General features: G+C 42.7%; 2 protein-coding genes across 15 annotated transcripts; both read right to left on the reverse strand.

Annotated features, from left to right (window-relative positions):
- Positions 1 to 905: 905 nt before the first annotated feature.
- Positions 906 to 10,913, reverse strand: LOC109889225 (cold-inducible RNA-binding protein B). 12 transcript variants are annotated; one of them, XM_031822636.1, is made up of 13 exons: positions 10,781 to 10,913; positions 10,543 to 10,649; positions 10,308 to 10,449; positions 9,987 to 10,167; positions 9,748 to 9,815; positions 7,082 to 7,171; positions 5,859 to 6,501; positions 4,677 to 4,791; positions 4,389 to 4,495; positions 4,133 to 4,283; positions 3,588 to 3,678; positions 3,278 to 3,312; positions 908 to 1,965 (listed from the first exon to the last, which is right to left on the reverse strand). In XM_031822636.1, exons 8-13 carry the CDS (start codon positions 4,774 to 4,776, stop codon positions 1,946 to 1,948), a joined length of 504 nt encoding a protein of 167 aa, XP_031678496.1. In that variant the 5' UTR covers positions 4,777 to 4,791; positions 5,859 to 6,501; positions 7,082 to 7,171; positions 9,748 to 9,815; positions 9,987 to 10,167; positions 10,308 to 10,449; positions 10,543 to 10,649; positions 10,781 to 10,913; the 3' UTR covers positions 908 to 1,945. The 12 variants fall into 12 exon arrangements, 8 of the variants coding, with proteins under 8 accessions (XP_031678496.1, XP_031678492.1, XP_020336090.1 ...); XR_002255244.2 differs by lacking the exons at positions 9,748 to 9,815; positions 9,987 to 10,167; positions 10,308 to 10,449; positions 10,543 to 10,649; positions 10,781 to 10,913 and adding an exon at positions 2,525 to 2,612 and having other exon boundaries at positions 7,082 to 7,193; XR_004209670.1 differs by lacking the exons at positions 5,859 to 6,501; positions 7,082 to 7,171; positions 9,748 to 9,815; ... (2 more) ...; positions 10,543 to 10,649; positions 10,781 to 10,913 and adding exons at positions 2,525 to 2,612; positions 5,698 to 5,819 and having other exon boundaries at positions 906 to 1,965.
- LOC109889226 (cold-inducible RNA-binding protein B-like) lies at positions 908 to 12,054 on the reverse strand. 3 transcript variants are annotated; one of them, XM_031822629.1, is made up of 14 exons: positions 11,947 to 12,043; positions 10,781 to 10,911; positions 10,543 to 10,649; positions 10,308 to 10,449; positions 9,987 to 10,167; positions 9,748 to 9,815; positions 7,082 to 7,171; positions 5,859 to 6,501; positions 4,677 to 4,791; positions 4,389 to 4,495; positions 4,133 to 4,283; positions 3,588 to 3,678; positions 3,278 to 3,312; positions 908 to 1,965 (listed from the first exon to the last, which is right to left on the reverse strand). In XM_031822629.1, the coding sequence occupies exons 2-7, from the start codon at positions 10,878 to 10,880 to the stop codon at positions 7,167 to 7,169; spliced, it is 603 nt and encodes a 200-aa protein (XP_031678489.1). In that variant the 5' UTR covers positions 10,881 to 10,911; positions 11,947 to 12,043; the 3' UTR covers positions 908 to 1,965; positions 3,278 to 3,312; positions 3,588 to 3,678; positions 4,133 to 4,283; positions 4,389 to 4,495; positions 4,677 to 4,791; positions 5,859 to 6,501; positions 7,082 to 7,166. The 3 variants fall into 3 exon arrangements, with proteins under 3 accessions (XP_031678489.1, XP_020336092.1, XP_031678488.1); XM_020480503.2 differs by lacking the exons at positions 908 to 1,965; positions 3,278 to 3,312; positions 3,588 to 3,678; ... (1 more) ...; positions 4,389 to 4,495; positions 4,677 to 4,791 and having other exon boundaries at positions 6,207 to 6,501; positions 7,082 to 9,346; positions 11,947 to 12,054; XM_031822628.1 differs by lacking the exons at positions 908 to 1,965; positions 3,278 to 3,312; positions 3,588 to 3,678; ... (1 more) ...; positions 4,389 to 4,495; positions 4,677 to 4,791 and having other exon boundaries at positions 6,207 to 6,501; positions 7,082 to 9,815; positions 11,947 to 12,044.
- Positions 12,055 to 18,008: the final 5,954 nt, after the last annotated feature.

Genomic DNA, 18,008 nt, shown 5'->3' on the forward strand with positions numbered 1-18,008 from the left:
GTTTAAGAGCAGTTGGAGGCCACGGAAGGAGTGTTGTACGGCATTGAAGCTCGTTTGGAGGTTAGATAGCACAGTGTCCAAGGACGGGCCGGAAGTATACAGAATGGTGTCGTCTGCGTAGAGGTGGATCAGGGAATCGCCCGCAGCAAGAGCAACATCATTGATATATAGAGAAAAGAGTCGGCCTGAGAATTGAACCCTGTGGCACCCCCAGAGACTGCCAGAGGACCGGACAGCATGCCCTCCGATTTGACACACTGAACTCTGTCTGCAAAGTAGTTGGTGAACCAGGAAAGGCAGTCATCAGAAAGGTTAAGGTTAGGAAAAGGGTTAGAGAAAATGCTCTCCTAAACTGCTATTAAGAGTCACTTCCAGCCATTTTTATGTAGTTCCATTGTTTAATGCAGCATGATAGCAAAGCATCCCTCCCTACCTAACCTACACCATATTGAGCCATTATACTAGAACCCTGGCATGCCAGTCCTCTAGATCTGTTGAATACTGGCGAGTCATTGGTTTGATCGGACCACAGGTAGACGGGATACTCCTTAGTTTGTCTACACATGCATTGTATTTTTTTACAGAATAGAAGACAGCCCCTGCTGGAATTGTTTTATACTGGCATGGCCTATAAACCCTATAGCTGTAGTTTCATGCACAACTTATTACCAGACTTTCCAGAAAAGAAGGATCTCATGTGGGGCTGTTCCAATAGCCAGCATGACTTTTATATCAATATTCATTAGCAGGTGTGAGTGTACCTCAGACAATATAATTTCATTTCTACCCAGATACGACTTTCAACAATCTCATAAATGTATATCTATCAAGTCACCTCTTTTTGAAACACATGCAAATGAGAAAAGAATGCCTATAATGTGGCCTATATCAAAACCAGCACCAGAGATTTGTAAAGGTTTTTTATTTAGGAAAAATACAACCATGAAGATACAGAATGCTTTAAAAAAAATCAAATACAAAACCAATCTGATGCTATGACGAGAACAGTTGTGAAATCACTCCATTTGTACCATCATAAAAAGTAGGTTTGTTGAAAAGAGCTAAGTAGTAGTTACCTTTAAGAACTGGCCCGCTTCACATTAATTCACCGCTGTGTACTCAACTGTCATGTGACAGTTCCTTATTCAAAATGTGCAGCTAATAAAATAAAAAATGTTCTCAGTAGAAACCAAAATAAATTAGACAAGAACCTGCCATAGATAGGTCAGTCAAACAACAGATCAGTGATCCAGAAAACAATTGAGTAGGCCCTCTTCATTTACCAGAACCCACAGCGATCCTAAGAAGCCCAGTGGACTAGAGAACGTTTAGAGAAGGTCTCCACCATCCCTCCCTCTGTCAGGTAGAACAGTGCAAACATGGTGGTGATGGAAGGTTTCAGACATTTGTGTACATTTCCCTCATTCAGACTCATCACCATTAATGGGTGGCAAAGCAGTCACAATCAAATCAACCAAAATAAGTGCCAAGCATTTTCATACTTTGTTACAGAGCAGAGCTTTGAAACTACAACAGCATTACCATTCTCTATCCAAGATACATTCCCTGTCTTTCAGGTTGTGCACAGCCCAAAGTGAGGCAAAGGCCTACAGCACATGAGCCTTGCTCTTTCGAGCTCCCCACAAAAACTGTAAATTAAAATGTCGTTCTCTGCGGTTTTCAATAACAAATAAGGAGGATCAGAAAGTAAAAAACATAAACTTGGAACAGACCGGTGGTGGGTGGCTCGGAGTGCAAGCCAGCCCTCCCCGCACTTATCCAGGACTGCTCTTATCTACATGGTGGGTTTCAGAAGAAGATTTAAAGTGTCGCGGAGCAGCAGGCGCTGGGCTAGGACCAGGCCAGGCCCGCCGTCATCGGGATGGGGCCCCCGGTTTGGGGTGAGGGGCCGTGCCCAGACGACAGGCATCCGGACGCCACTGTCCTACCAGCCACCCTCGTCACCTGCAGAGAAGTTGGAAAGACACACACAGGTTACCTTGATTCTGTGGATGGTAGGGGGCTCATCTCTCGAAAGGGGCCCTGCTGCTACTGAACGTTAATTCCTTTTGAAGATACTTAGAAGTGGTAGCAAATTATGCTGGAGTGAATGACATTTTCTGTGACAAATACTCTATCTGAAGGCAGGCCAGCTGATTGAGAACCTTTTTGTTTCTATTTAGCAAGCGCAGTCAACCTCCGCTCGATGAAAGCAATTTTATGTCGGCTTATTCCATGGATAGAAAACTTTCAACAACAAAACTACAGAGCAGACAGACAAGGCAATCCTGCTACTTCTATATGCAAATTACGTCAACAAGAAAGGTAACAGGCTCCATTGTGTGTGTGTGCAGATCCTTGTACTGCAAGGCAAAGAAGCAAAGGAAAATACACCTCTACAAAAAAGCTGCTACAAGACAGAGAGAAAAAGCTTATGACAAGAAAAGCAGGAAGTAGAGAGCTAATGCTATGGCCCCTGTAGGACAGCTCGCGCCAAGACAGTTGCAGACCGAGGTCAGCCTACCTTGGCTTTCTGCAGTGCTAAACTGGGCCTTCAACATATTTCAACTACAGGAGTCAGCCTCACTGTGCGCCACTGACAACAGCACCGCCTGTTCAGAGAAGAGAAAGCCCAGTGGTTAATGACGAGGTCCCAGGTTCTCCAACAAGGAGGGAAACACAAGTACACTAAGGCCCATCTGCAGACCCTCTTCCACAGATGCTCCCTAAAGGAATGGATGTTGTATATTGAGTCTTTCCTATACCACATACCTTTAACACCAAATGACTCCCATTTTCCAATACTAACCTGGTAGGGCATTTGTTTGTAAGAAATACCCAGTGTCCACCACTAGGTTCATTTGAAACTCTTTATTCTTGAAAATGAATTATGTACCACATATTGTGAAACACCAAAAGTGTAACTTGGGAAGGTGTATTTCTCAATATGGTCAGGAAAAAATGGGATTAGGGAACCCATTTCTCCATTACACATGACTAAAGGCCTCATACATTGAGAAAATTTCACTGATCTTTTCATCCATCAGTTGGTCCAAGACCATAGGGGGCAAACCCGGTCCGAGAGGAGCCCATCCAGCTGCTATACAGGGCAAGAACCTGCCTCAGCTCTGGTGTTGATTGGCAGATTCCAAATTTATGGTAGCTTTCAGGGATGTTGCTGTCCAGGCACCAGATTGGCTGCCTATCCTGACTCCCTACACTTGTGTAAGCTTATAAGAAGCCTCACCATAGCTATCGTAGCTGTCTCTGTACGAACCTCCTGAACGATCTCCATATCCTCCTCCTTGTGCTCTGTGGACAGAATAAGAAATGTCCATCAGCAAACAAGAATTGGATGAGCAGAAGCAAGTTGAGTAACATCAAATTCAAAATGGTCTTCCTTAAAGTGCTTGCCTACTGTCAAAATGGGCACATAGCTCCTTAAAATGCATTGTGATTTACCTATAGGATCTATACTCTTCACCTTTCCGTTGTCTTCCCAAATTCTATCAATTGCTAACATATGGTAGCTATGTATATGCAAATTTAACTTTATGTAGCTGAGGTGGTATATCATCACTATTCACCTGTCTTTGTTGTAGTAGCCTCTTTCTGATCCGTATGAGCCTCCACTTCTGTTGTCGTAACGTCCACCACCATATCCCCGGTCTCCACCACCTGTAATATAACTTGTGGTTAACAGCTGACTCAAAGGAGTGCTAAAAGCAGCCATGGACTCATCTTATGGTTAAATGTGTTAAGAGAATATTGAACACCACTCTTCAGTTTGGACATGCTATCAGTAGCCCAACAGATGTCTCAATCAAACCTCTACAGCTACTAGACAACAGCAACAGTCACTGCAAAACAAAAAGACATGGGAACGTAGGAGTGGTTATTAAGGATGAGGGATTGGGGGGGGGTCAGAGTGCGGGGTGCACGCATACGCACTGACTACTTCTGGTTAGTTCCGCAAGCCACAGAATCTCAGGCTTGCGCAGGTGTGAGGACATCTTTGTAGGGTTGGGACTGGGGTGTCAGTCACTCCAAGGCAAACGAGGGAGGGACACTCAAGGTCAGGGTGCTGTCGGATAGAAAACAACAAACTTGCCTCGTGAGAAGCCACGCCCACCTCTTCCACCACCACCACCTCTGCCTCCACGGAAGTATCCTCCTCCACCTCCTCTGCCGCCTGAAGAGCCCCCTCGGAATCCGCCTCCGGACCTGCCACCACCGCCAGATTTGCCCGCCTGGTCGACACGGATCTGTCTGCCATCAAGAGACTGACACAGAAAGGGTTGGGGATATAAAGAATACACCATTAATATCGTCGTTGCACAGTCAAGACAGAGTTGTGTTTCAGGGCGGAGTTGAGGTTTAATTGTCACCTTGCCGTTCATGGCCAGCATAGCATCCTTGGCCTCATCTGGGTTCTCGAAGGTAACGAAACCAAAGCCCCTGGACCTCTGAGTTTCTCTGTCTTTAATTACAACAACTAGACAGAGAAATGTTATTTAAAGACGAGACACAAGGCAACCTTGCAAGACGTTTATCATTCAAAGCATGTTCAAATAGTGGACCACCAGATACATCTTTTTATATATATATATATATATATATATATATATATATATATTTATTTTTTACATTGCACCCAATATCCAACAGTCGCTTACCTTCAGATATTTGCCCATATTTAGAGAATACATCTTCTAATGACTGTTCGTTAGTGTCAAAGCTGAGGCCACCCACGAAAAGCTTCCCTTCGTCAGACATCCTTCCTTTTCACCACTGCAGAAGGGAAGAATTAACATGTTTATTATGGATGCAATGATTTATTTGCAATGAACTGTTAGCAGCAGGGCTGGAATTCATTGGTGGATGGGCTAAAGGGGGAGTTCTGAGTGTATATATATATATATAAAAAAGTTTTTTTTAAAGCTAAATCTGATTAGGTGGGCCTGGCAGTGCCTACGCCACTGGATAGGTTATTATTGGATGCAAACCTCTGTTCTATTCTTGCAATGGTGCACTTACACACGCAATAACAAAATATTTTAAAGTTGTTTGGCTTGATTCTGACTTGTATTTTTACCCTATGCCAAGTATGTTGTATTACCAACATGAAGGTAACCTAGCAAGTTTGATTTAAAAAACAGTCAAGTGCCAGCGAGTGAAGAACAAATGCGTATGGGGGGGCTTAGCTCATAAAGGCCCAAGACCATCCTACCCCCCTTTATGGGCCTTTATGAGCTAAGCCCCCCAATAGCTAGCGCTGCCTTCTCGTCCTCTTTCCCAATATAAGGCTAGCCAATGAAATTTGCGTTTTCGCAACAAAAAGCGGTCCTCGCTCCACAAGCAGATGAGTGCGTGCGATTCAGTTCCGTTTTTAGTACAAATCAGTAAGCGACATCGTCTTCCCTGCCCCCTCATGTCCCAGGCCTAGATGTGAAACTCCCTTTGTTCAACATTGTCCAACAACCACAACGGCGCCATTTATGACAGTGCTAATGGCCCCTGACTAGCCAGCTATCACTGCGTCATTGCATCGACTAACGTTTGAGCACGCTCGCTTGTATAGCAAAATGTGGGCATCGGCATGACAAATTCAACGTTGTCTGTTCCGCACACCACAATATAAATTGTCCATTAATTCGGACATCGAACACAATTTACTATCATGATGTCGTTGGCTACCTGCTCGCTAGTTAGCTGCATCTTGAGCCACCTTCAGACTCCTCCTCAGGTGATGTCACACTCATTTAGCCTGCCACAATCTTGGTAGCGCCTGTCACGAATTAAATCAAATACGTTTACGAACACAAACATTTATGGAAAAGGTTATTACAATCGCTTACCTCCAATAAAACAGAATATCTTCCGAACGACCTGCAGCAGATGGGAATGAATGAGATGTGAGGCCTCCCGGTATATGTATTGATGCGTCCCTTGCAGTTACGCCCAGCTTATGAATATTAAGCAGAGAAAACCCTCCACAGCTCAGGAATAGCATTTGATATATTTATTTTTAAATCAAAGTAAATTTGTTACGTTGGAGGGTCAACTACAGCCAACTGCCTGTGCATTTGCCTATCTTTGGGTCAATACAGCCACCGATTCAATGAGTAGTCCTGAACGGAAAGTCTGTGCTGTACAACAGACATTACAAGAACGTCCCATAAAATGTGCAAGAGACAACCAATTTGAAAAAAATAATATTTAATCCATTCAATTTCCAAGATGTTCGTTTGAGTACTTCACCAAAAAAATACAAAGTGTATACTTGTAATACAGGTACTGTATTGGCACGCCAGAATGACAAACCATTTGGTAAACGTCATGTATATATAAAATCTGGTTCAGATATGCACTCCCATTCCAAGGCAGGTCTTGACTAAACAACAAGTCCAGTTCAGCAGCACATCTCCAGTTCAGTCTTAGATATCTCCTGGTGATGATTTTCCAAGGAGCAGTTTCAGGGCAAACCATCCTGTGGTGAACCTGGAATAAAGAATAAAGTAAGAATTAGTCAGAAGGAATACAGTAAAATGAGAAGAGTGCACTGCTAGAAATGTAAACTCAAGTTAGTTGCACCATACACTACTGTTAAGTCAGATCAACAGCATGCAGCCCCAATTCTTACCAAGTGTGTACTTCTCCCCACTTAAAAGCATTGGATTGGTGTAAGCATATTCTGTAGGGAGTTCCCACAAGGTCGTACACACTGGGATTGAGCAAAAAAAACCTGCCTGTCCTTTGATGCAACTCTTCTGAACACGGCCAAAAGTTAGACAAACAGACAATGTAGGTCGTATACGATTTCAGTGTTCATGTACCTGAGTGGGACCATAGCCTTATTACAAGCCAATTTTAAAACATGCACTGGTTGTATACTGTAAATATGAACCCTTCCGTGAGTGACACCTGATCTCATCTGACTAAAGGACAGATAAAAGCAGGGTTTCACAACACTGCCTTCAACAATAAATGTATCAGATCAGTGACTGTCATTTAAGGGGAACGCAAACAAGGCCCATGACGTCAGCTCGAAGGCATTCAGTACACGTCAGAGAATACCCACCTCCAAAGGAAGCACTGGAACGAAACAGTCAGCGTCGAAGTCCACAACCTCGTGTTAAAGCAGGCTTTCACATCCAACGCTTAGTTTAACCTGATCGAGTAACAAGACTGTAATTAGTTGAGTACAGCTTTTGAGGGCAACAATATGACAAGCATTTGTTTATGATTATCAATATAAACTACAGATGTGCCAAACAGCATCAACTTCTAGCATTAGACAGTGTTAATCCTATCAGTGGATTGAATGTTATGTTTATAGAAAACAAATTACATAGTGATAAACTTGACAAGCAAAAGTAGAAAGGTGATAGCTGTCTAGAATTGAGGTAGACTCAGCAATATGACGTAGATACAGAAAGTGAACCGCATAGTGGGCCAATTTCCACAACTACTAAACACTTGAAGCACAAGGCTCAACTTTGCTGTTTTCGTGCCCTGGCTAAAACGCTGTGAAGCGAACCTGTGCACAGAGTGACCAAGTCTATTGCGGCCCAATCAATGTCTGCACTTCTGCTTGTGCCAAGGTCATTTTGCTGAGTCTACCTTTAAGATGAAGACATCTTTTTGCAATCACTGGGAGAACAATACTTGTAGTTTCACAGATCAAAACTGAGATGATCTCGTTTTACACTAGGGATACTTGAGCCATGACAACTTATGGAATTTTCTCAATGGTCATTTTCAGAGTCTAGTAGTCCCAATGGTCTATGGGGACAGGGTGAAAATAAAATAAAAATACAAACACAAAAAAACAGGATACGCTACTGAACGTACTCATGCAACTCAGGGTTCTGAACAGTAACGGCTAGGGCCTGAAGAAGTGACAGCGGTAGTTGTGTAAAGTTGAAGGCAGTTAAGATGGACATCAAAATGAGAACTTTGAGGGATGCGAACAGGAGAGCAAAAGTCTTTACCTCACATTACTGGCCTATTTCCACTTATGAACTAGCCAAGAGAGCAGCATTCACCAGAGCGGATTCACGTGTCGGTAGGCACAACACTTCATTCTCCAAGGACTTTGTTGAGTTCCAAAACGATAGTAGAGCTCTTGGGCGCAATGAAGCATTATAAAAGAACCAGTGCCAGCACGACATTTCATTTCTATTCTGTTGCAACACACCCAGGCCCCCCAAAATGACTAGCTTCAGGTTAGATCTTTTTTTTTTTGCATCCTCTGAGTATTAAGTCAGCCACCCTTCCAAAATGAGATCCCACCTTTCAGAATACCTTTTCCAGCAGAGACTATGCTTTCATTTCTCAACATCGCTCCCTAACAGACTCGCATTGCATAACATTTAGCTGGCTTAGTGTGAACAGGCTTAAGTTCTTTGAAGGCACAAGAAATCAGAGAATTTTCAACGGATTGTTTAATAGGCTTCATGAAGCCAGGATATACAAAAAAATAATAATTGGGTGTTTGTACACAGAACAGAGCACATATCCTTGTAGTAACATTGAGTGATCGTGAATGTTGAGTCCATATTATGCACGTTTGAGAAGAGCAAAGTACCTTAGGCCAACTGCAAACACCTAGTATACCTTTCAATGAAAGTAAGTTATTTCGCCAGTAAGTCATTCACTCTTTGGATACTGAGTATTTACACATCTTTAGCAATATCAAGGTGGTCTGCTGGAAACCAGTGCTCCCACTTAGCATTCCTACCTTGTTACACTAAAGGAATGCATTACAGAACTGAAGGAGCACATCACAGCTTGTCAAGCTTCTAGTGTAAATTTCACAGATTTTTTTTTTTTAAGTCCAGAATTCACAACGTCAGTTAAAATAAGCTTAAATGGAAACATGTTACTACTGATATTTGAGTCTTCCGATTGAGCAGGAACATGGGCAAGACTGAATTTGTCTTAGAAGCTATCAGGCTGTGTTGAACAGATTACGAGTTAACGGTGGGAACAGGTTTCATTGCAAATAAAGCCATTAATTATCAAATTTGATTCTCCCAGTGTCCACTCTTCCTGCAACACCAGGAGGGCATACTGAACTTAAGGTATTAAGATCCTTAGTGAGCGTCAAGGCTTACAGTAATTAAACGCTACAGGATTTCAATTACTGCCATGACAGATCCTGTAGAACACAACACAAAAAAACTAAAGATACTGCCAAGTTTGCTAAAGAAAACACTAGAACCAGATACCACAAACAGAAGGGGAAAAAAAGTGTCTTCGAAGAGCGCATCTTTTAAAAAACAGCCAGCGAAGGGACGATCTTGCAATCAGGAAGTTTGTTTTTGTTTTTACTCGTGTGTAGCTGAGGACAAGAAGAAGCCACAAGTGTAAAGGCACTGCAGCATTCGGACATTTCTCACACAGTAGACTAGAAGCTATTCATATTTTGTGCCACAGTTCTCATTGTAACAGTAAAGCATCAGAGCAAGGGGCATTGGACGTGAACTTATGCCTCTTCAGAAGAAAACTGACTCAGTGAAAAAAAATATTGAAATGTCTTTCTGCTCCTGTGTGGGTGGCAGAGCTGGATTTTTGAGCAGGCCTGGGTATTTTAACATGCTAATCCAAGAGGGCACAGGCTTTCGGATACTGAGCAACAAAAGTCTTAAAGGGCCATTCTGGGAGTCTATGCAATCATGTCCAGTCCGTACTAAACATTTCTAGTCCATACCAACAGTGAGTTCATGGCAACGTCAAACTTACCATAGCTGTCATAGCTGTCTCTGTAGGATCCCCCAGAGCGGCCACCATAACCACTTTCACCCCCACTCCTAAAAATGTGCACATATGAACGCTGGTTAACGGAAACCAAGGAAAAGTACATGATTATCCTAGAAAAACAACTTCTGAAGCTAAAAGCCTATTAATGTTACTAAAACCAGCTGACTGATCACTTAGGTCAGCACTTTAGAGAAAAATAAAACCATTAAATTAAGTCTTGCCTGGCCTCTCTGTAACCTCCGCTGCCACCCCCAGAGGAGTATCCTCCACCACTCCTGTAGCTACCACCGTAACTTCTGTCTCCTCCACCACCGTAACTTCTGTCACCTCCATAGCTTCTCTCCCCCCCATAGCTTCTCTCTCCTCCACCATAGCTTCTGTCTCCTCCACCATAGCCACCACCTATGGCAAAAATAAAAGCATTTCAGTCAAAGGCCCTTCAGTTTGGAGCCAGGTCAAATAAAAAGGGGTGTGACAGAGCAAACGGAAGCTAACCACTTCGCAATGCCAGCCCTTAACTCCTCCTAAATAACCATGCCCACCTCTTCCTCTGCCTCCTCTGAAGCCGCCAGAACCCCCCCTGAAGCCGCCAGAACCCCCCCTGAAGCCGCCACCACCACCACGGTCAGATCTCCCTCCCGACTTGCCAGCTTCATCCACACGGATCATCCTGCCATCAACAGACTGAAGGGGGGTGGGGGGGGGGGGGTGTAAGTTAATACCAGTGATTTATATCAGTTGAAGATCTGCATGTGTCTGTGGAAAGAATCCCCTCACCTTGCCATTCATTGCAGCCATTGCGTCTTTGGCATCTTCAGGGTTTTCAAAAGTCACAAAGCCGAAACCCCTGGACCTCCGAGTCTCTCTGTCTCTTACAACATCAACTGTGTATGGGGGGGGGGGGGGATTAATTTTTTTTTTTTTTTTTATCAACCACCCATATGGCCAAAACCTACTTGAGGCAACACAAGCATCATTGCCAAACTGTTAACCAGGTCCTGGAGAGGCAACATACCTTTAGCAATGTTGCCATACTTGGAAAACGCCTCTTCCAGTGAAGTTTCATCTGTGTCAAAACACAATCCTCCAACAAAAAGCTTTCCTTCGTCAGACATCTTTATCTAGAGAAAAAAATAAGCGCCTGGCCTACACACAGACACATTGTTTAGAAGACATTCACTGTTTTGAGAACTGAAGGAAAAACTACTGAGAAAAACAATTTCACATACGGATGGCACCAGAAGCGCTAATTGCTATGAAGCCATACATTTTAGGAGATAAGGCAATTTTCTTCCACCAATAGTTTAAATGCGTGCAGGCAGCCGTGTTTTGACCCGTGCAAAAAAAGTTACCGAACGTCATACACTCGCTATAATTTAGCAGGCCAATTTACTAACGTTAGCTAAATTACCTAGTTACCTGGGAAACAGTGGTAAAATGCTCAACCACGGTGACTAACCAAACAGGCAAGTACCCACCATAACCTTGAGCTGATGTTAGCTAGAGAGGCGCTAGCCAAAAAACAGGCAGCCCACAAAGGGTAGTTAACAAACTAGCTAAGCGTTAGCAGGCGAACGATAAACCAGTCACATTAGCCATTTCAATCCTCACAGTAAACACGACCTGGCCCCGATTTGGCCTATCCTGCAACGTCAGCTAGCGTATTATCTGGTAATTCGTTAACGTTACCTAAACAGCGGCAGTAAAATAACATGTTGCCACGCCGACGTCCAAAATATATCTAGTTAACTTTAGTTAGTTAACGGTTAATGTTAGCTAATGAAACGTGCATTAGCGGACGGCCATTTTGTAGGTAACTACCAACGACGTTGTTAGCAAGTTACTAGACCGAATTTGGCTTTGAAATACCATCCAGGTGTAACGGCAAATAACGTGAAAAAAACAAGTAAACATTGGCACTGGAAATGGAATAATGTTACATACCGAGTAAAGTTACACACGAGGACGGGGGCCTAAGGAATAATCATGGCTAACGCTAGCTCGTTAACGTTATAATCGCTTCAATTCCTTCATCGTCATGAATACGTTTCCTTGCCAAATTGCAAAGCGAACGTTGATTAGAAAGTAAATGGTCAAAGACAATTATATCCCATAGGAAATTAAAAGGCATTGTGGTACATTTACCCGGTAATGATTAGAATTGAGTGAGTAAACAGTTACCTTTGTGTGGTTTGGCGTCGTCTGAGAAATATGTCAAAATGGCTCCAATATATGAGCATCTGCGTGAGTCATGAATAAATAGCAAAAGGGGCGTGCGCATCATGGAGGTAAAATAAGAACGGTGTGCATGCGGCGAGTAGTTTTTGCGCAGTCCACCTGACGGCGGTAAAGCATCATGTAGTGTACAGGGGAGGACAAATAAAATAAAACAAATGTGGGTAGGCTAGGTATACTGTATTTTCATGTGTGGTATTATCTCATGATATTCCGAATACACTTGGTGAAAGATTTGGACTGACAGTTGCAGAGTTCGTGCAAAGATTATTAACCCAATATAGGACATCTGCATCGTTTTCAATGGCAGCAAATGGCCACTGTACTCCCAAATTCGCTGCTCTGGTGTCTGGATTGGGATGTTTTCTGATAAACCAAAACTACTGTACATAGGCTACATTAAGTATACAAACCAAAGGTTTGCCATTCAAATTCCTATACACCAGACCGGTCTGATCATATTTACAGTTTTGCAGCCCCTCTGAAGTTGCTGTTCTTGCACTAGACAAGACCAAGGAGCATATTGGTGCCGACCACAGCCAGGCTATAAATACCAGAGCTAACAGGCCAACATGAGTGCTGCTATCCTCTGCCTTACCTCCTACACACATACGCTCTGCGGCTTCCTGTTCGTTACCACAGTTTTCCACCCAGCGCTGACTGCCTCACCGCCTCCTCATATTCTCTCTAAGCAAAAAGCCATCCTTTCCACCTAACTGGATGACAGATGTGCAGGCCACCGCCATCTCTCTCTTTTTTAATGTCCCATTATTCACTCAGGACCTCAAACTATTACTAATAATTCAAATTATGTGAGAGAAGAGTAAGGAATGCCAAAAACACATGCACATGTAAACTTATCTAGTATGTGTGTCTGTGCAACCTCAAATAATGGTAGCATATGTAATGCAGATGAGGTCAACATATTATTTAATTCAAGTAAAGCTGCGCTAATATACAATCAGACAGAGGGGGACGCTGTAAGTGCATGTTTTGATGGTCGGATGGCACCTGCCTTCTCATAGTGCTGGCTGGAACAGTGTTCCACAGAGGTTCATTGACTGCAGCAGATATTGCTGTGCCCTGGCAGTGGGCTCTCTGTTAGATGTTGATTGTTATTCTGTGGATGCAGCATTTCAGAGGCAGTGTGAGCCTAGATGTGTTCAGGCTTGGCTGCCATGGCATGTTGTTTATCTCACATGATTATCCCACAAAACACTCCCTCAAATGTATTTATGAAGCCCTTTTTATATCATCAGATGTCACAAAGTGCTATACAGAAACCCAGCCTAAAATCCCAAACAGCAAGCAATGCAGATGTAGCAGCACGGTGGTTAGGAAAAACAACACCGCTGTCTGCCCTGGTTCTTAGCACCATTGCCAAGCCCAAAACTGACAAGCAGAGCAAAGCAATACATCTGCTAAAATAGGATAGCAATGGACAATGGGTTTTTGTGGCACTATGATATATAATTTTAAAGATTGCTTTGATATGTTGTGCAATCAGAAGCCACAGTACATAACAAAAGTACTTTGCCCCAACCACATAAATAGCAAGCCTTTCACATTCACTTCCCTTTTAAAGCAGTATGACACTGACCACACCTACCAGAAGAGAATAATTCATCTACCTATGTTGAAAACATTCAGAGAGAAATCTGAAATAGCAGCTCCTGACGCAATGGCCCTGTGCCTTTAAGAGGTAAAATAAGATCACATTGTTATTCTGGGTTTGTTCACACACTGCTTGTGGAGGTGGATGTATAGTGGTGGTGACGAGGGTGGGGCGATATGTAGGAGTCTTGAAACATGTGTCTCCGGAGGCCAATATGGATTAGGGAGAGAGGGAGGGAGGGAAGGTGAGAGAGAGAGAGAGAAATGAAGACAGCAAGAGAAAGAGAGGATAGTCCTTTGAGTGGATCCTCTCTGATTTACTTCTCTTCAATGATAGAAATGTATCATTTCCCCAATTTCTGTCATTATGTTGAGACCACAGCTGATGCCTCAGATGCTACACTTCTCAGATTTCAGCACTGCGAGGAGAATTTGCGCCTGTCATTATAAAGCTAACCTCTCTCAACCATTGTTTTTGAGATGTAGGTCTATGCTGAAAAAACCTGAATGCATTTTTTTTCACTCACCTTAGAAAACCCATTCACAGCAGACTCAATGCAATAAATCAATATATTAAGTGTTAAGTAACATGCTGCAGTCCCTACACCTAAGCGTTAGACTAGTGATTAAAGCTAATTGTAATTATTGAAATGCTCTATGGTGGTGCTAGAGTAAATTGAAGGGCTCACACAGATGAAGGAGGGAGAGGCTGGAGAGGGTTGGCAGTACTCCAGGTAGAGGAGGTGAGTCATGTCCAACTCAGACAGACTATCAGCGAGTGTGTGTGTGTGTGTATGTGCAGTCTAAAATCTGTACATGCGTATGTGTGTGTGTGCTTATTCCCATTTGAGTGAGGATGTGTGTGTGTGAGCATGTGCCAGACATAGTGACTGTAGCCTTCTTTATCACCCTGGGCCAAGTGCCCTCCAGTGCCCAGTGGGAGTCATGGCTCATGTGACCTATAGTAGTATCAAACTGCTTAGTGGATGGAAGGAACCTGTAAAAAAACACAGAAAGGATTTTAGGTTATTCTGATTAGGACAGGAGATGAGTTTATGAGTCACTCACTGCACACACACACACACACACTCACACACTTGTATATCAAATTACACAAGCAAATTTGGGTAGAGTAAGATTTGAATAACCATCAGTGAGCATGCCAGTGACTCTCTGGTCCAATCCCAAATCGACCCATAGACCCTACACCCTATGCACTTGTAAAGATCTGAGGATTTGACAGGTGTAAGCAATTTGGTAATAGTACCAACTTGCCCTCTGATAGGCTTGGTGGAAGTTTTACCATATTTCTTAGACCCATAAATCATCTTCAATCTCCACAAGTGCATAGGGGCTGGGGATCTATTTGGGATTGGGCCAGGTATCTTCCTCGGCCTCTATCTAACACCACCCAAAGGCACAGAGCACACACTGAACCATGAAATGTCCCCTCTTATAAACACCAACACTTCTAGAGAAACAAAACCTATTGCTGATACTCTGCTGCTCAGTCATTCTGTAAGTGTGAGCACCAAAATGGAAACATCTATTGATTCTATCAAGACAATGACTGAACCCAAGACCAGGAAGCCGCAGAGTGTGTGTGTAGGAGGTAAGGCAGAGGCAAGCAGCACTCACATTGGCCTGGCAGCTCTGGTATTTATAGCATACACACACACACACGTTTATTTTACTCTCTTTGTGGGGACCAAACAATTTCCCCCAACCCATGGGCTCCCGAGTGGCGCAGCAGTCTAAGGCCCCGCATGTCAGTGCTAGAGGTGTATGGATCTGTCTGAGGGGGGACAGAAAGGTGACTTGGAGTTGTATGGCCAAATATGTTCCTTGTCACCCACACAGATGCTTGTCACCCCCAGGTGCTGTGTAGAGGGTCTGTCTGAATCATTCTGGGGCCCTGGAGAGTCATGCCAGTGGCTGGGTTTTCTGGCACAATAATATGAAGACTACTACCTTAGGCCCACCTGTCCCCTGCTCCTCAATAGTATTAGTGGTGTACCTGGACCACAGTGTAGGAACTCTGACCCTCCTCCACAAAGTCCAGACCTCATTCACTGAGCCCCTCTATCCTGGGTGCTTTATATGGGATGCGTCTGTGAAGATGCTGACAACCAAACAGTGAAGAACTTTGATAATACAAACGTGCATGTATGACATGCTCAAGTATCCTAAGGTCTAAGATTTCAACCTAAAACCCCTTAATTGAATAATTTACGAAGTTTAAATAAATGTGTGCATGGATAATCAAGATTGTTCTTTCTTTTAAAACTCCCAAGTCCAAGTCTTCCACAGTCAGCATCATTCATCGATCAGAGGGGAACACAGGTATGTACCTAGCAAACAATGCAAGCTAAAATATTGGCCCCATGTAGGCTCATTTGGTAAGTCATGGCACTTGCAATGCTAGGGTTGTGGGTTCGATTCTAGTATGAAACATTTATGCATTCACTACTGTATGTCTGGTGAAGGCAGCTCACACGTGGCCTGAAATAAGCCCACACTTTGGATGGTTTGCCTTTATTGGGCCTCAATGAGCTCATGGTATTGGCACTGTCAACTAATCAGTTTTATTTATTAGGAATTTATTACAATTTAACTCAATGCATACATTTGATCATTTTCATTGTGTTTTATTGCCTGCTGTATGCGGTCATGTTATCTGGTTGTATGATGTGAAAATGGTGTTTGTATGGCTCTGCATAGTGGTAAAAAAATGTCCCGCTGTTCTGGAGCTAGAGCACTATACTCAAATCAATGTCTATTGGTCGTGTACACCGATTTGCAGATGTTATTGCAGGTACAGCCAACTGCTTTTGTTTGTATCTTCAACAGTGCAGTAATACAGAACAATACACACAATCAAAAATGTAATAAGAAAGAAATTAAGAAATGTCGTAACGAATCCAATTAACAACCCAAATAACTAACAGTTAACCAAATGCAAACTATACTACACCGGTGTCACGATCGTCGTATTGAGGAGACCAAAGCGCAGCGTGGTGTGAATACATACTTTTAATGTTAGACGAATGAACAAGAAGAACACTAAACAAACAAAATAATAAGACGAACGTGACCTCTAGCAACACTGTGTGCAAACATGCAACATCACATAGACAATAACACAAGAAATACCCAAACAAGATGCTTAAATATGGTTCCCAATCATAGACAACGATAAACAGCTGCCTCTAATTGAGAACCAATCTAGGCAACAATAGACATACATAAACACCTAGATGGTAAACAACCCCATAAACCTACAAAACCCCTAGACAGTACTTAAACACATACATCACCCATGTCACACCCTGACCTAACCAAAATATATAAAGAAAACAAAGAATACTCAGGTCAGGGCGTGACAACCGGATTAATTTACACAAGATATACTAGGAACGATATGTACAGCATATTAGAGTGAGCTATGTCAAGAATCTAGTGTATAAATAACAATGCAGTGTGTATAAACAGTGTAACTAAAATGCAATGCACAGTAGTTGAAATATTAGAATGAGCTATGTCAAAAATAAAGTTTATCAATACACAGTACAAAACCCCATTGAAAAAGTAATAGAATTGCAGGAAATAAGCTTTCCGGACCTGAGTCGGGAATATAAATAAAATATACAGTTGATGTCGGAAGTTTAAATGCACTTGGGTTGGAGTCATTTAAATGATTTTTCAACCACTCCACAAATGTATTGTTAACAAACAAAAGTTTTGGAAAGTCCGTTAGAACATCTACTTTGTGCATGACACAAGTCATTTTTTCAACAATTGTTTACAGACAGATTATTTTACTTTAATTCACTGTATCACAATTCCAGTGGGTCAGAAGTTACATACACTAAGTTTAAACAGCTTGGAAAATTCCAGAAAAGTATGTTATGGCTTTATAAGCTTCTGATAGGCTGATTGACATCATTTGAGTCAATTGAAGGTGTACCTGTGGATGTATTTCAAGGCCTACCTTCAAGCGAAGTGCCTCTTTTCATGAACTCATGGGAAAATCAAAAGAAATCAGCCAAGACCTCAGAAGAAAAATTGTAGACCTCCACAAGTCTGGTTCATCCTTGCGAGCAATTTCCAAACGCCTGAAGGTACCACGTTCATCTGTACAAACAATAGTACGCAAGTATAAACACCATGGGCCCATGCAGCCGTCATACCGCTCAGGAAGGAGATGCATTCTGTCTCCTAGAGATGAATGCACTTTTGTGCGAAAAGTGCAAATCAATCCCAGAACAACAGCAAAGGACCTTGTGAAGATACTGGAGGAAACGGGTACAAAAGTTTCTATATCGACAGTAAAACGAGTCCTATGTCAACATAATCTGAAAGGCCATTCAACAAGGAAGAAACCACTGCTCCAA

This window comes from Oncorhynchus kisutch, linkage group LG4, assembly GCF_002021735.2.
Source record: "Oncorhynchus kisutch isolate 150728-3 linkage group LG4, Okis_V2, whole genome shotgun sequence".
In the NCBI taxonomy this organism is placed as follows: Eukaryota; Metazoa; Chordata; class Actinopteri; order Salmoniformes; family Salmonidae; genus Oncorhynchus; species Oncorhynchus kisutch.

Coding starts and splice junctions, on each gene's coding strand:
- LOC109889225 (XM_031822630.1), bottom strand. CDS start 4,776: ATGTCTGACGAAGGGAAGCTTTTCGTGGGTGGCCTCAGCTTTGACACT. Junction 4,284..4,388: donor TGCTGGCCATGAACGGCAAG/GTGACAATTAAA, acceptor TTTCTGTGTCAG/TCTCTTGATGGCAGACAGAT. Junction 3,313..3,587: donor GGCTACTACAACAAAGACAG/GTGAATAGTGAT, acceptor TTCTGTCCACAG/AGCACAAGGAGGAGGATATG.
- LOC109889226 (XM_031822628.1), bottom strand. CDS start 10,880: ATGTCTGACGAAGGAAAGCTTTTTGTTGGAGGATTGTGTTTTGACACA. Junction 10,168..10,307: donor CAGAGGAGGCAGAGGAAGAG/GTGGGCATGGTT, acceptor TTTTTGCCATAG/GTGGTGGCTATGGTGGAGGA. Junction 9,816..9,986: donor GGAGGTTACAGAGAGGCCAG/GCAAGACTTAAT, acceptor GCACATTTTTAG/GAGTGGGGGTGAAAGTGGTT.